This window comes from Salvia miltiorrhiza, chromosome 2 (assembly GCF_028751815.1).
Source record: "Salvia miltiorrhiza cultivar Shanhuang (shh) chromosome 2, IMPLAD_Smil_shh, whole genome shotgun sequence".
NCBI lineage: Eukaryota > Viridiplantae > Streptophyta > Magnoliopsida > Lamiales > Lamiaceae > Salvia > Salvia miltiorrhiza.
Genome location: NC_080388.1, coordinates 53,671,872 through 53,685,923, shown reverse-complemented (window position 1 = coordinate 53,685,923; position 14,052 = coordinate 53,671,872). Strand labels below are relative to the sequence as shown.

At 36.8% G+C, this 14,052-nt stretch overlaps 2 protein-coding genes across 2 annotated transcripts; both read right to left on the bottom strand.

Annotated features, from left to right (window-relative positions):
• Window positions 1–4,013: 4,013 nt before the first annotated feature.
• LOC131010228 (protein NRT1/ PTR FAMILY 5.10-like) lies at window positions 4,014–7,093 on the bottom strand. Its single transcript, XM_057937653.1, has 4 exons — window positions 6,758–7,093; window positions 6,416–6,633; window positions 5,011–5,495; window positions 4,014–4,938 (listed from the first exon to the last, which is right to left on the bottom strand). The coding sequence occupies exons 1-4, from the start codon at window positions 6,933–6,935 to the stop codon at window positions 4,146–4,148; spliced, it is 1,674 nt and encodes a 557-aa protein (XP_057793636.1). The 5' UTR covers window positions 6,936–7,093; the 3' UTR covers window positions 4,014–4,145.
• A 3,832-nt stretch (window positions 7,094–10,925) lies between these two features.
• On the bottom strand, window positions 10,926–14,052 carry LOC131010220 (protein NRT1/ PTR FAMILY 5.10-like). Its single transcript, XM_057937641.1, has 4 exons — window positions 13,774–14,052; window positions 13,467–13,684; window positions 12,453–12,949; window positions 10,926–11,806 (listed from the first exon to the last, which is right to left on the bottom strand). The coding sequence occupies exons 1-4, from the start codon at window positions 13,922–13,924 to the stop codon at window positions 11,002–11,004; spliced, it is 1,671 nt and encodes a 556-aa protein (XP_057793624.1). The 5' UTR covers window positions 13,925–14,052; the 3' UTR covers window positions 10,926–11,001.

The following is a 14,052-nucleotide window of genomic DNA, read 5'->3' as shown; positions in this document are numbered from 1 at the left end:
TCGTCCTGATATCCTGAAGAAAACAGAAGTGAGGATGCATTAGCATGGTACAATTGAGTTCTTTGGTAACATGACTAATTGACAACAACTTATGAGATAGGGACGGAACATATAGACAATTGGATAATCGCAAGGTTGGGGTAATTTCTATATTTCCAGCCCCTTCTACTTGAGTTAAGTCACCATTAGCAGTTTGCACATGAGTTCTAAAGGATTTTGATGACTCAAGTATATCTGATTTATCAAAAGTCATAGTGTCTGTAGCCCCACAATCAAAAATCCAATTTTTGTTCCTACTGATTTGTTTATTTGAGACTTGACATGCAGTAGGGGTTTTTTTCGAATTTTCACAAAGTTTAGGGTCAAAATTAGACTTTTGCATAACTGTGGGGCTGTTTTGAATAACATGGGGTTCATTCTGGGATTTCCCTAAACTTGAGGGACTAGACTCAAAAAAATGGGGTTTCTTTTGTAATTTTCGAAAAATAGGGGACTGAAATTGAGAGAAGGCAAAAATGGGAGGGTTTGATGGATATTCATCAAACCCTATACCTAATATTTCCTCCCTTTGACCGAACAATCTCGCCTCTCTCTCCCTTTGACTGAAATCAGCCGCTGATTCCTCCTTTCCTCTCTCGGTTCCGCCTTTATTTCCTCTCACTGCTCCGCCTCCATTAACGCCGGCATAGGCTCCGGCAGTCGACAGCCTGCTGTTTCCTCGGCCATCTCGGCCTGGGAAGGCGGTCGCGGTTACGCCTCTCTCGGAATTCTCGGCTCCACCCACGGCTACCGCCGATCCGGCGGTCTCTCGGCCATCAACGCCGGCCGCCGCCTTCCCTTTTGCTTCCCACCATTCGGGGTAGCCGATGAGTCGAAAGCACCCTTCTTTGGTGTGCCTCGTCATTCCACAGTTTGTGCAAATGAGCTTCGATTTGTCCTCCCTTTTTGGTTTCGAAAATGGTAAGCCGGGACCTCTGCCGCCGGAGGTGCTGGCAGCGTGGGGTGGTCGGCCGCTGGTTCCAGAGTGGTGGCGGGAGGAGGCGAGTCCAGCCCCTATTTCTCCCGATGATGAGCCTTTATTTTCGGTAGAGTTGGTTGCCGGCTGCAGGATCTGTAGCCGGGCGGCCTCTCGTCTTACTTTTGAGAAAGCCGATTCGGCTGAGGGAATGGGTGTTTCTTTGAGGATGTCTCGCCGGATGTTATCGTATTTCCGATCCAACCCAGAGAGGAATTGATAGAGTCTCCGGTTCTCGATTAATTTCCGGTATTTATTGATTCCTTCTTCACAACACCCGAGAGGATCCGGCTCCCTTCGATCGATGGTGAGCCAAATCGCCTGCAGTTCGTTCCAATAATCCTCCAGAGTAAGTACTCCTTGGCTTACTTTGTTGGCCTTAACTTCAAGGTCGTAAATCTGAAAAGGATCGACCCCGCTTCCATAGGTGATAGCGAGGCTATCCTAGACAGCTTTTGCCGTTTGGTGTTGAGCAAAGTTCACCACTAACTTTGTTTCCATGTTTTGTATGAGCCATGAAAAAACTGATAGATCTGTTTCCTCCCATTTGTAGTAGTCGGGATCCGTTGTTTTTGGAGGTGGTGGTCGGCCGGTGATGTGGCCGGATTTCCCTCTACTCCCTATGGCCACCTTCATGAGGCGAGCCCATAGGGCGTAGTTATTGCCATCAAGCTTGATTCCCAGCGAGATGGTGTTTGAGTTTTGCACTAAATTTGCAATCTGTAGTGATAATTCTTGTGAGGCTGTTGTTTTTGGATCGGTAATTTGGGTTTCTTCTGACATGTTTTGTTTTGTGGTTTGTTTTCAGGAGAAACAGCGTGAGATAAGAACAGGTTTGATCGAAAAAAAAAAGGTTTGAGTAAGGGATTTGGAAACTATGATGATATTTTTCTGAGTTTCAAGGATTTAACCTGCTCTGATACCATGTTAAAAAACATGTTATCATCATAGAAGAGAGAATTTGTTTCTTGAATATTGTTCTTGTATTTCTTTTTCTTGATTTTTCCTGCTGATACAATCATCCCCTTTTATAGTGTTTAGAAAGGGAGCTGATATTCTACAACATCATGAGGATCCCTACAACATCATGAGGATTCCTACAACATCATGAGGATCCCTACAACATCATGAGGATCCCTATAATTAAGGGATCCTTGATTATCTTTTGACTAACTTTATCTTTTGACTAACTTTTTTATTCTCAACATTATTATTATTATTATTATTATTATTATTATTATTATTATTATTATTATTATTATTATTATTATTATTATTTATTCAAAATATAAAAAACATTTTTTGAATAAAAAAATATTTTTAGAAAAAAATAAAATATTATCAACTTTATATAAGCAATAGTCTAATATATGGATTAAAATTAATGCAACACATTATACAATCATATACATGGATTAATATTAATAAAATAAAATAATTTCATTTCATTCCTAAACTTTATTTCTAACTACCAAATATAGAAATTGAATTAAACAAAGAATCACAATTTGGTATTCCTTGTGCATACAAATCATAGAAATCACTAAGGTTTGTGATTCATTTTTCACCCTCATTCCATTGCATTCCACTCCACCTTTATTCCATTCCATCATACCAATCACCTCCTAAAAGTTAAAAACTCATTTATTATTAGACTAGATGTTAGAGAAAAAAAGATGAATTTCTAAATTTGATGTAGCAATTTGAAGTTGAAATTCGAATTTTTTGTTGGAGGCACCCGAATAGATCCACTATTTTCTAAAATAACTGTATTAACTATTACTCTATCCGTCCACCAAAAATAGTCCTAAAGGTGGATGGCACATGTTTTAATAAAAATAGTTATTGTATTGTGAGTGTAGAAATGACCCATGGCCACTTAAAAAATAGTATTTATAATTATAATTAATTGTATTGTAAGTGGATAATATGGTCCACCAAGTGATAGATAGTTTTCAAAAATGAAAAGAGATTAATTTTTGTGGACATATCAAAATGACGAAAAGTGAGGAGTATTTTTTAAGGACGGAGGAAGCATCATTTTTTTCTAATTTATTGAACTCTTTCTCCACCCATCAAATACATCACCTTAGAAAAATGAGTATAAGGTTTAGAAATGAAACAATGTAGTCAAATGGCCATAATGAAGATTGAAAATCAATTTTTGGCCCCTAATCTTAAAACATCAAAATATGGCCATTAATTAGGTGGTATGCCTAATTTGTCATTTTTACTCGGCCGCTGGAAGCTTATGGGTGAGTTGCGCGCTCGCGGGGAAAAGCCAACGCCCGCTGCGCGTATGGCACTAATAGTGCCATAAGTGCCATACGCATCATTTTATTACTTGGTTTTATTTTGGATTTCCGTTGGTACTTATGGCACTATTAGTGCCATAAGTGCCAAAAGGACCATTTTAAACACTTCCTCGCAGGGTTTAGATGTTCCATTTAGGGTTTAGATGTTCGATTTAGAGTTTAGATTATCCATTTATGATTTCTTGATTCTATTATTGTTGTTTCTGTTGCACGTATGGCACTTATGACACTATTAGTGCCATAAGTGCCAAAATGACAATTTTACTTGGTTTTATTTAGGATTTTCGTTGGCACTTTTGGCACTATTAGTGCCATAAGTGCCAACGGAAATCCAAAATAAAATCAAAGTAAAATTTTGGCACTTATGGCACTAATAGTGCCATAAGTGCCTATAACCCGACCCGATACGCAACCCGCGTGCCTGATCCTACCCGGTCGGCCTCATTAAGGGTAAAAACGTCTAAATCAATAAAAATGGCCAAATTTTATGTTTTTTCAATGTGTGACCATAAATTGTGTTTTATGCTTTATTTTAGCTACTTCAAAATTTTACACTTTAGAAATTATAAGAAATTATGATCTTAAGACATTCTGACAATATTTTACAAACTCAAAGAAGCTATACTATTGTTTTTTGATGGAAGAAGCTATACTATTGTTAAATGCAATAGAAAACAAAATACTAATGTCAAACAATAACAGAAGATTCCAATTCGAACTCATCCCACTTACCTCATGCATGCATTATCTACAAAATAAATCTTACTGTAATACTTGATTTATATAGAGTTATAGTTGCATAGATAATAAATACTCTAATAAGAATACTCCAAATCTCTTCCCTTATAAACATAGGATTTTGCAAAGAAAGCATAAGCTAACATCACAAGTGCACTAATCCCTGCTAGCAACCAGTAGAAATAATCAACATGCGCTTGATTCATGTTGTTGGCGAACCAACTATCATGCCCAGCTCGACTCGTGAGGAATTCGATTAAAGCTATTAAAAAACTGCTGAGGAAATCCCCAATTCCCAAGATACTGAGGTACAGGGCAAGCCCTATACTTTTCAAATCACTAGGGACTTGATCATAGAAGAATTCTTGAAGGCCAACGATCGCAAACACGTTCGCCAAACCGAACAGAACGTATTGGGGCGCCAACCACCACACGCTCATCGGGAGAGTCGCGCCCGCGTCGTCCACCAGCCCGTACTCGGCCGCAGTGGCGAGGCGCCGCATCTCAACGAGCGCGGCAATCACCATAGAGAGCAACGACAGGAACAATCCAGCTCCAATTCGCTGGAGCATGGATATTCCTGCGGGTCGCCTGGTCACGGCCCGGGCGGCCGGGACCAGGACCCAGTCATAGACCGGCATGAGGATGACGACAGTCAGGAACGACAGGGACTGCAGCGTGGCGGCGGGAATCTCGAGGCCGTGAAAGATCTCACGGTCCATCGTTTGGCCCTGTTTGGTGAACAATGTCGAACTTTGCGAGAAGACGACAGCGAAGCCCAGACAAGTGAACCAAATGGGGAGGAGGCTTAGGAGCGCCCTGGCGTCGTCAATGTCCCGTCCGCTGCACCTGCACCCATCGGACGCGGTCCTGTCGAGAAACATATGATAGGTCAGGCATAGATGAACCGAAAGCAAGCAATCATCTATGACAACTACTTACTTGATTCTGGCTTTTTCTGCATCAGGAGAGGCAGAAGGGGTGGTGATGAAAACGCGGCCAATCCTAACGAAGGGATTCTCCGCATCGGTGTGTAGGCGAAAGCGGTAGGTGAAGGAGGCGAACAAGTAAAAGAGGAGGGCAAGGATCATGACGAAGCAGGGGATCCCGAAGCCGAGATCCCAGCTGAGATTATCTTGAATATAGTTCAAGATCAAGAGGGCTAGCAGAGAGCCTGCATTCATTGCGAAATACGACCAGTTGAAGAAGGCGCTTTTGGATTTCGACTCATTGATGTCGTCCCCGTCGAACTGATCGGCTCCAAAAGCTTGTATGCAAGGCCTCATTCCGCCTTCGCCAAATGCAGCCAAGTAGAGAGACAGGTAGAAGAAAACGAGTTCCAGTAAAGGAGGAGAGCACTTCGAGTTATTTGCTTCGGCTTTGCAGTCAGAGTGAAGAGAAGCCGACAGAGACAAGAAGCCCAGGCTCTATCCGTTTCATCAAAATTCCCAAATTAAACGAGGCAGATCGAAATCATCTAATTGAGACTAATGCTGGTGCATGTGCCATGTTATGAGAATACAAGTTTGAGGTTAAAATTAGGGATATTTGCAATAAAAGATTAGGGGATTCATTCATGTCGTCTTCAGCAATTTAGGGCTCTCAATCGAGCTAGCCATGTCTATGGACAACAACTCACGCTCATCCTCGAAGGGTAGATGGTGAGGGTGAGTTGTTGCCCATGGACACGACTATCTCTTTTGAGAGCCCTAAATTGCTAAAGACGACATGAATGAATCCCCCAATTTTTTATTTGAAGATGCTCATATGTTATTTTATTAGAAACGACGTTGTTTCATACAAGTGAGAACGACACCGTACGTGTTTTAGTAAGCCAACGATTATGCCATACTGGAAATTTAGACGTTCAACTCAGCTTCGAACCCGTGGAAAAAAAATTAAAAAAAATTAAAATATGGTGTATTTTTTTTATAAAAAAATTAAAAGATTATATGAAAAACGAAATTTGTTAAAAGTTCGTCTACTTTACGACAAATATCCTTTAAAATTACTTGAGAAACTTGTATTTAAAGAGTTTGTGTCATTGTGCCCCATTATTATATCTACTATTTTAGTAATATTTTTATAAAAACAATTCTTTTTAATAATATTATGAATTATACTTAACTTTTATTTCAAACAATTGTAAAAGTTCTATATATACCCTAGCTTTCAGTTTATCAACTATAATAATGAATACTAATAATAGGGAAATATATTTAGTCCAAATGCAATAATTTTCTTATATTTAATATATAAGTACAACAAAAGTAAATTCTTATAGAAAGTGAAAAACAAAAATTCTCAGGTGGAAATTTGCTGTGGTGAGTAGTAAGTACGCACTAACCAAAATGTAGACCACAACGGAAATAATAATGGTACGGTATCTGCCCAAAAATGAGTCGGCCACGAAAGCACCCAACAGCGGCAGAAGCGCCGCCGCGCCGTTCCATGCATTGACGTTTGCGGCCGCAGACGCCGTCGATTGTCCTAACGGCCCCGTCAGATAGGTGATGAGATTTGAAATTATTCCGTTAAATGCAAATTTCTCCGCCACTTCCACGCCTAATCCCAACAATAGGTTTCATAACATATTTAACTACTGCAAACTTGAAGGCTCACTCAATAATCAAAATGTAGATGGAAAAGATAATTACTTATACATAGAAATGGGATTGAACGGTGGTACCTATGATGAAAGAAGCAGACCTCCATAATCCGGATTTGGATCGGACGGCGGGGCGGCCTTTAAAATCGGCAAAGCCCGCCACCACATCATCTACATCTAGTAGCCGAGTTTGCGCTTCGGAAAGCCCACCACCCTCAACTCCGATATCCTTTCTCTCCCTCTCTCTCTCATATCCCATTTGCTCCAAATTATTGAAAATTCAGACTAACTCCACAAATTCAAATATTCATGATAATTTTCCAACTGTTTTTAGACAAGACTAAGAAGATGATCTAGTGCCATATATGGATTTCTTACCCAAAGAAAGGGATTACTGGCTGAAATACTATATTATTTTCCACGTGTACGGTCCACATAATAAACAACTTACCTAACATTTTCAATGAGACCTAGATCAAGTGGCAAAGTTGACGCACTTAAAAAATTTTCATTGTGAGAGGTTGTGTTCAATTCCGCCTGAGTGTGGGGAGTTTTCCCACTTCTGTGTGGGTAGTGGTTCCACCTGCGTGAGATAATGGTGTAGAGGTCCCGCTTGCATACGAATTGCTTATTTGATTATTTTTTTATCTTTGTGTGGTGTAAATGTCTCGTCTGCATGCGAGTTGCTAAAAATAATAATAAATAATAAATAAACATCTCTGGTAATTCTAAAGAAAAAAAAATTAAAAAAATAACGTACCTAACATTCTTTCGCAAAAAAAAATAATGTACCTAACATTCAACACAAATAATTTGCATTTGTAATAGAGTGAGACTTAGTATGTCACGTATACTATCCACTGGATCACTTGTAGTGTTTAATTTATTTCTTTAATTTTTATATTTAAAAGATAAAAGTACTCTCTGTCTCAATTTACTTGATCTAATTCTTTTCCCTACAATTTTTTAAAAGAAATAAAATTGTAGTGAAAAGTATGTAAACCCATATCTATTATAATAAAAATTTGTTAATAAAAAATGAAATAGGCCTAGTCAAATGAAACGACCCGAAATAAAATTAGACCAAATAAAATGAAACGAAAAGATTACTTTTTTAGGTGAACTTGATATTAAAGTTTAATTTTTCATATCAAAACTCTCAATAGCATAATATTGATGACTATATAATGGGGAAAAAAGTCTACATTTTCCATGGCAGTAGTCTAAATCATCAATATCAATATAAATCTAATACGAATCTTGAATTTAACATTTTTAATGGTTTTGTTTTGAAGTACCTAAAAAAAATGATTTGTTTTGAAGTAACACAAAATTAAACTTTTCACAATGCCATAATCCCGTAATCAACCAGAGTGAAGATATTTCAAAATGGCAATAATTCAAATAGCAATATTTATAAATAGTATCCGCATATTTTCACAAATATCTCCATATAATGATTTTAGCCCCAGTAGGTTCATTATGATTTCAGCCCCATCAGGTTCTTGTTTAATTTCTGTAATTTCATGATTATAGAAAAATTAACCATGAAGCACGATCTATTGGTAAGACGCTTTTCTTTCAATCAATAAATCGAGAGTTTGAGTCATCTAAATAGCTAAAGTTTGAGTGTATTTTTCATTTCTTTGACTAATAATAATTTTACAAAAAAATGATTATAGAGAAATTTCATAAAAAGTGAATTTCATATGAGACTGAATTAATTATAGTTTATTTATGACTTGATCTTTGAGTCTGAGCTGCAAGAATATATTTGATGTTTGGATTAAAATCGCAAATATAACCCTAGCCTCACTACAAAACAAGTTTCAATTACTGACATGAGACTTGGTAGCTAATATTTTGTGTCAAAATTAGTGACGTTTAAAAGTGTAATTATTATTGATTAGTTACATCATCAAATATCACTAATTTTTATAAGACACTTAATATCTACCAAGCCACCTGCTACTAGTGGATTTTTTTTTTTTTTTTCTGTAGTGCCTATATTTTTGTGCTCGAAATTCTTACGTGAAAGTCCAAAAATCGGTATGAATATTTTAATTTATTTTGTAAATTGTCCATGAGGTAAGGTTCAAAATTATTATTATATAATACTATTTGAGATTCATGCTCTCTTCTTAATCATGGTACTGCGTGGATTAATAAGATATTTTTATTTTATTTTTCTGCAATTCTACATCTCTTGTAGAAATTTTAACATGAAAATATTTCTCAATATGGAAATCTCAAACTAAACATAATTTTTTTCATAAATTGTAGTATAATATTTTCTTTATTTCTTTTTTGCTGTTTTATTTTTATTTTTGTCTTTCTTTTTTCCTAAAAACATGAATTTTAGTTAATAATAAAATATTCAATATCTATACTAATATAAAAAGAGCATTCAGCACAACATGTGGATTGCCTATTTTACCCTATTACATGTTTTATTTTAAGATTATTTTACATATTATATATTTATAAGAATATATTAATTCATTAGATATTACACTAAATTAATTTGTGTGATATATATCTATCCAATAAATTATACTCCCTCCGTCTACCAATTCTTGACTCATTTATAAATTATCCAATTAATAGATTTTCTAAAAAAAGTAAGAGATAAATAATACAATTAAATAGACCAAATTGTTAATTGAAAAATTAAATATAATAAACATTATATTTATATTTTTTATTTTATCAAATAAAATAACATTAGTTATGTGTACAACGTACGCTCTTTTTGCTAGTACATATAAAACTATAGATTATGACAAGAGCTTTAAATTTGATATATGTAAATAATAGATTTAAAATAAGAAAGTTATACAAGTTAGAATTTTCAAAATAAAATATTTTTCTCTCATCTTTCTTATTTTACATAATATAGTTTTTATTGCATTTGAAAATATTATACTCCCTTCATCCCCCATATTTATGTGTACTTTTTTTTTGTACGTCCTCCAAATTTATGCACACCCTATTTTTGGATACTATTCAATTCCACAAATAATTTTTATAATTTTACCCTTGTAATTAAATTATTTACCCAAAATCTACTTAACAATACCCTTTATGAGGGACCCTTAAATGTAATTAATTGTAAAATGAATTTTTATAGTAAACATACAGCTATAATTAATTAGGGTAATTAGGGTTGGTCTCCTGTGCGGTTGACCGTATACGGCGGGTTACTTTTAAATTTTTAATAAGCATAAGATATACATTTGTTCGCATAAATAAATACTTATATAATAGTACAAGTTCTTATGAATAAAAGAAACAATTATTGTGAATAAATATAATAATTTAGAAATATTACATTTCATTGTAAAAATAATTATTTTTTGTACGATAATAATTACTTGACCAAATAGTTAAGAATAAAAGTATTAACGAGTGAAAATAACCAAAAATAAAAATCCTTATAAATAAAAGTAAATATTATTATGAAGAAATGCAATATTTCAAACCCACCGTATATACAACTTGCACCCAAAAATTAAGTGTTTTTTTTTTTTTTTGCACCCAAAAGTTATTTTTGCAGTATTTCAAAAGTCAAACTATTTTTACAATATGACTGAAAGGATAATTACCCCTATATAAGATAAGTGATGCTGTTAGTTTTTTGTTTTTTTAGATAGATTTTTTTTTCTTTTTTTTTTTTCCCCCACATATGTTAACAACAGTATGATATGGGAATCTAAATAAAGTAGTTTTTTTTAAGCTTATTATACAGGAACTTGTTCAAAAATATTTGTTAAGAGAGAATGAAAACAAAAGTATAAAATACAAAATTGCTAAGGTAAAATGGTCAAAAGGGTTCAAATCGCACCAACTCCTTTACGATGATGTTTAGTTTGGTGTATGAGATAAATAAGATTAATAAATTGATCGGATTAAAGAATGATCAAATAATCAACTTAATTTTAAGTTGATAAAACAGATAGAGTTATTCATTACAAGTCGAACCATGCAAATAAAATACTTAATTAAGCTTGATTATTTTATCAATCAAGTTTAGGAACTTTGACAGTTTGACCTATAATGGAAGCATCAGAATCCAGCTATGCATGATTTGATCAAAGTCATGTTGGAAATTAAAGCCATCTTCAGCAACTACATCTGAAAAAAAAATTCAATATCATACTGTCCAACAACTATGCATGATTTGATCATGGTGATTTACATATATGTTAGAAAACAAGATCGGCGCAATGAAATGCTAGAACTCTCAAACTGGATTTGAATGAGAAGATTTTATTGAAACATGTGATTTCACATGGAAGGAATAATAATAAGAAACCTCTGTAATTTCAGACAGTGATCCTTTTACTATAATCATAAGACTTAGCAAAGTAGATATATAACACAACAGACAAGGCATTAAGCCCAGCCAGGAGCCAATAGAAGTAGTCAAGATGAGCTCGGTTCAAGTTATCCGACAGCCAACTATCCCGGTCATGCCCACTCGTGGCCCTGTCCACGACGGATACCAAGAAACTGCTCAAGAAACCACCAACACCGGCCACACCAAATGACAGAGCAAGCCCCATGCTTTTCAACTCGCCAGGAACTTGATCATAGAAGAATTCCTGAAGGCCAACGAAGGTCAATACATCAGCAACCCCCATAACCAAGTACTGAGGCGCCAGCCACCATATACTCATCGGCACAGTCTCCGCAGGCAAGTCGAGCAGCCCATGTTCAAGAGATATTTCCAAACGTCTCCTTGCAGTGAAGCCTGCAACGACCATACAAACTATGCCAAGAACTAGGCCGGTTCCGATTCTCTGGAGCAGTGATATACCGATTGGTTTGTGGCTTATGGCTCTAGCTATGGGGTTTAGGACGTGTTCATAGAATGGGACGAAGAGGATGATGGAGCCGGGTGTGAAGGCCTGAAGGGCGGCAGCTGGGATCTGGAAATCACTAGTGATGTGACGGTCCATCGTGGCTCCTTGCTTGGTGAAGAGAGTTGTGGATTGTGAGTACACAATGGCAAAAGGCAAACATGCTAAACATATTGGGAGAAGCTTTAGAATTGACTTTGCATCTTCGACATCACTCATGCTGCAAACTTCCTCGCCACTATGCTCTAGTGATGCTTTATCAAGAAATCTAGCACAAACACCAAATTTTCATCACAATAAGCAACAACAACACGACACGACACGACACGACACCACTTAATTTCTCCCATAGTTCAGTGAATGTCACGATCAGCCTTTGCTAAGGATAGCAAATTCGGGGAACCATGATCAGGGAAGGGTATTAAAAGCAGGAACATAAAGGGATCATGCTTGATTTCTCTATGACTCAATTATCAAACATTAATTCATAAAATAACACTTGAATATTGAACAAAGATCACAATGGATCAAAACTTAAATATCTCAAAGACTGCTAGTTTGAGAAACCTAAAAGGCTAAAAACTTAATAAGATATTCAGAGTATTAGCAACGAGATAACATAGTTGAGATACATGTATGAAGACATGTATCTTTGGGCATCTTACTGTACTTGACAAAACTCTGATACCACTCTTGTGTCACGACCGGCCTTAACTAAAGGATAGCTAACACGGAGAACTGTTACAGGGGAAGTAGAATTAGAAACCAGATTTAAAGGGGCTATGCTTTCCTTGCTCGACTCATTTGAAAACTGAACTTTCATTTAAAGCTAAACACTTGATTTACTTGACAAACAATCACAAGGATCGAAAAATATAAGACGAAGTGTTAAACTGTATCGAGCATTGGTTTACCTGAAGTGAGCTCCCTCCTCCTCCACAGCTGCCATGTCTACTGGTGCAACAGCATGCTGGTTTTTCATAGCTAACACGAAAACACGAGTGATCCGCACAAACGGATTCCTCCCATCATCACTCTTCACCTGGAATCTGTATGTCACGATTCCAAGCAAGAAGACAAATAGCGCGAAACACATGACAATGCAGGGGATTCCAAAGCCGAGTTCCCAACTCAGGTTATCTTGAATGTAGGTCAAGACTAATAGACCTAACACAACACTAATACACAAGCAAAAATTCCACCAATTGAAGAATGAGCTCTTTGACTGGAGCTCTTTCCCATTCTCATCATCAAACTGGTCAGCTCCGAACGCCTGCAAGCAAGGCTTGTGGCCGCCTACTGCAAATGCGACTAAATACAATGCGAAGAAGAAGAAGATCACATGAATCAAGGGAGGAGATGAGGAATCAGATGGATTGAGAGCTGCTGATACAGACAGTGAGCCAAGCCCCTATATATGGATCCAACATTCAAAATTTCAACATCTGTTTAGGGGTAATTGCACCTAAAATACACGAATTTTCACCCAATTTTGGTTTTACACATGAACTAAAAATCCCCTTCCAAATACACAAACTTTCAACTCTTCTGATTTCCCACACGGTTGTCAATTCTGCGAATTAATGTCATTGTAGCTAGTTGAAGTGACAAATTAATGACACCGTGACTAGCTGAAGTGGCGTAGACATCCAACCACATTCTTTAGTACATCAACCGTTTAAGCCATGTTGACATTTCAAGCGTTCATCTCAACATTAATTGGAGGCAACTCACAACCGTATGTAAAATTAGAGCAATTGAAAGTTCATATATTTGTAGGTAGAATTTTAGCTCATGTCAAAACTAGAATTCGTGAAAGTTCGTGTATTGAAGTGCAATTATCTCTTTTTTATAACTAAATCGACGACAATCAAATCTTCAAGCTTGGAAACCATAAAACACAATTCCAATTTCAACCAGTTGATTACCAAGATGTAAAGCAGGGAGGCGACGATAATCGTCCAATATCTCCCGAGAAACGAATCGGCGACGAAAGCGCCTAGCAACGGCGAGATCGACGCCGTACCGGCCCACGCGTTCACGTTCGCCGCCGCCGCCGCCGTGGATTGGCCCAGCGGACCGGTCAGATAGCTGACCAGATTCGAACTGATTCCATAATAAGCAAACCTCTCCGCCATTTCAACTCCTACAATCGTTTTTTATTTTTTTATTTGAACAATTATCAATAAAAATGAAAATAAACGAACTAAAAAATGGTGAGACGCATCAAACTACCTATGATGAAGGAAGCGGATCTCCAGCATCCAGACTTGAAGCGGAGAACGCGTCGACCTTTGAAGTCAACGCATCCCCTGACGGCGTCGCCTACTAGAGCTGCAGCTTCCATTGCGTCGCTCTCTGCGGCGGTAGCTGAGCTTGCCGCCATTGACACTGCCTCTCTTTCTCTCCGCTACTCTCCTCTCTGTTCTCAACTCAGTCTTAAGCAAAATATGTTACGATGGTGGGACCAACTTTTATTTTATTTTTTAAATTAGAGTTGGTTATATGCAACGA

Bases quoted from the DNA above. Each gene is read 5' to 3' on its own strand.
- LOC131010220 (XM_057937641.1), bottom strand. From the start codon at position 13,924: ATGGCGGCAAGCTCAGCTACCGCCGCAGAGAGCGACGCAATGGAAGCT. The intron at 13,685-13,773 runs GTAGTTTGATGC...AAACGATTGTAG, and splicing joins ATCCGCTTCCTTCATCATAG to GAGTTGAAATGGCGGAGAGG. The intron at 12,950-13,466 runs GTAATCAACTGG...ATCCATATATAG, and splicing joins CCTCCCTGCTTTACATCTTG to GGGCTTGGCTCACTGTCTGT.
- LOC131010228 (XM_057937653.1), bottom strand. From the start codon at position 6,935: ATGGGATATGAGAGAGAGAGGGAGAGAAAGGATATCGGAGTTGAGGGT. The intron at 6,634-6,757 runs GTACCACCGTTC...TGTTGGGATTAG, and splicing joins GTCTGCTTCTTTCATCATAG to GCGTGGAAGTGGCGGAGAAA. The intron at 5,496-6,415 runs GTTAGTGCGTAC...TGAAACGGATAG, and splicing joins CCGTTGTGGTCTACATTTTG to AGCCTGGGCTTCTTGTCTCT.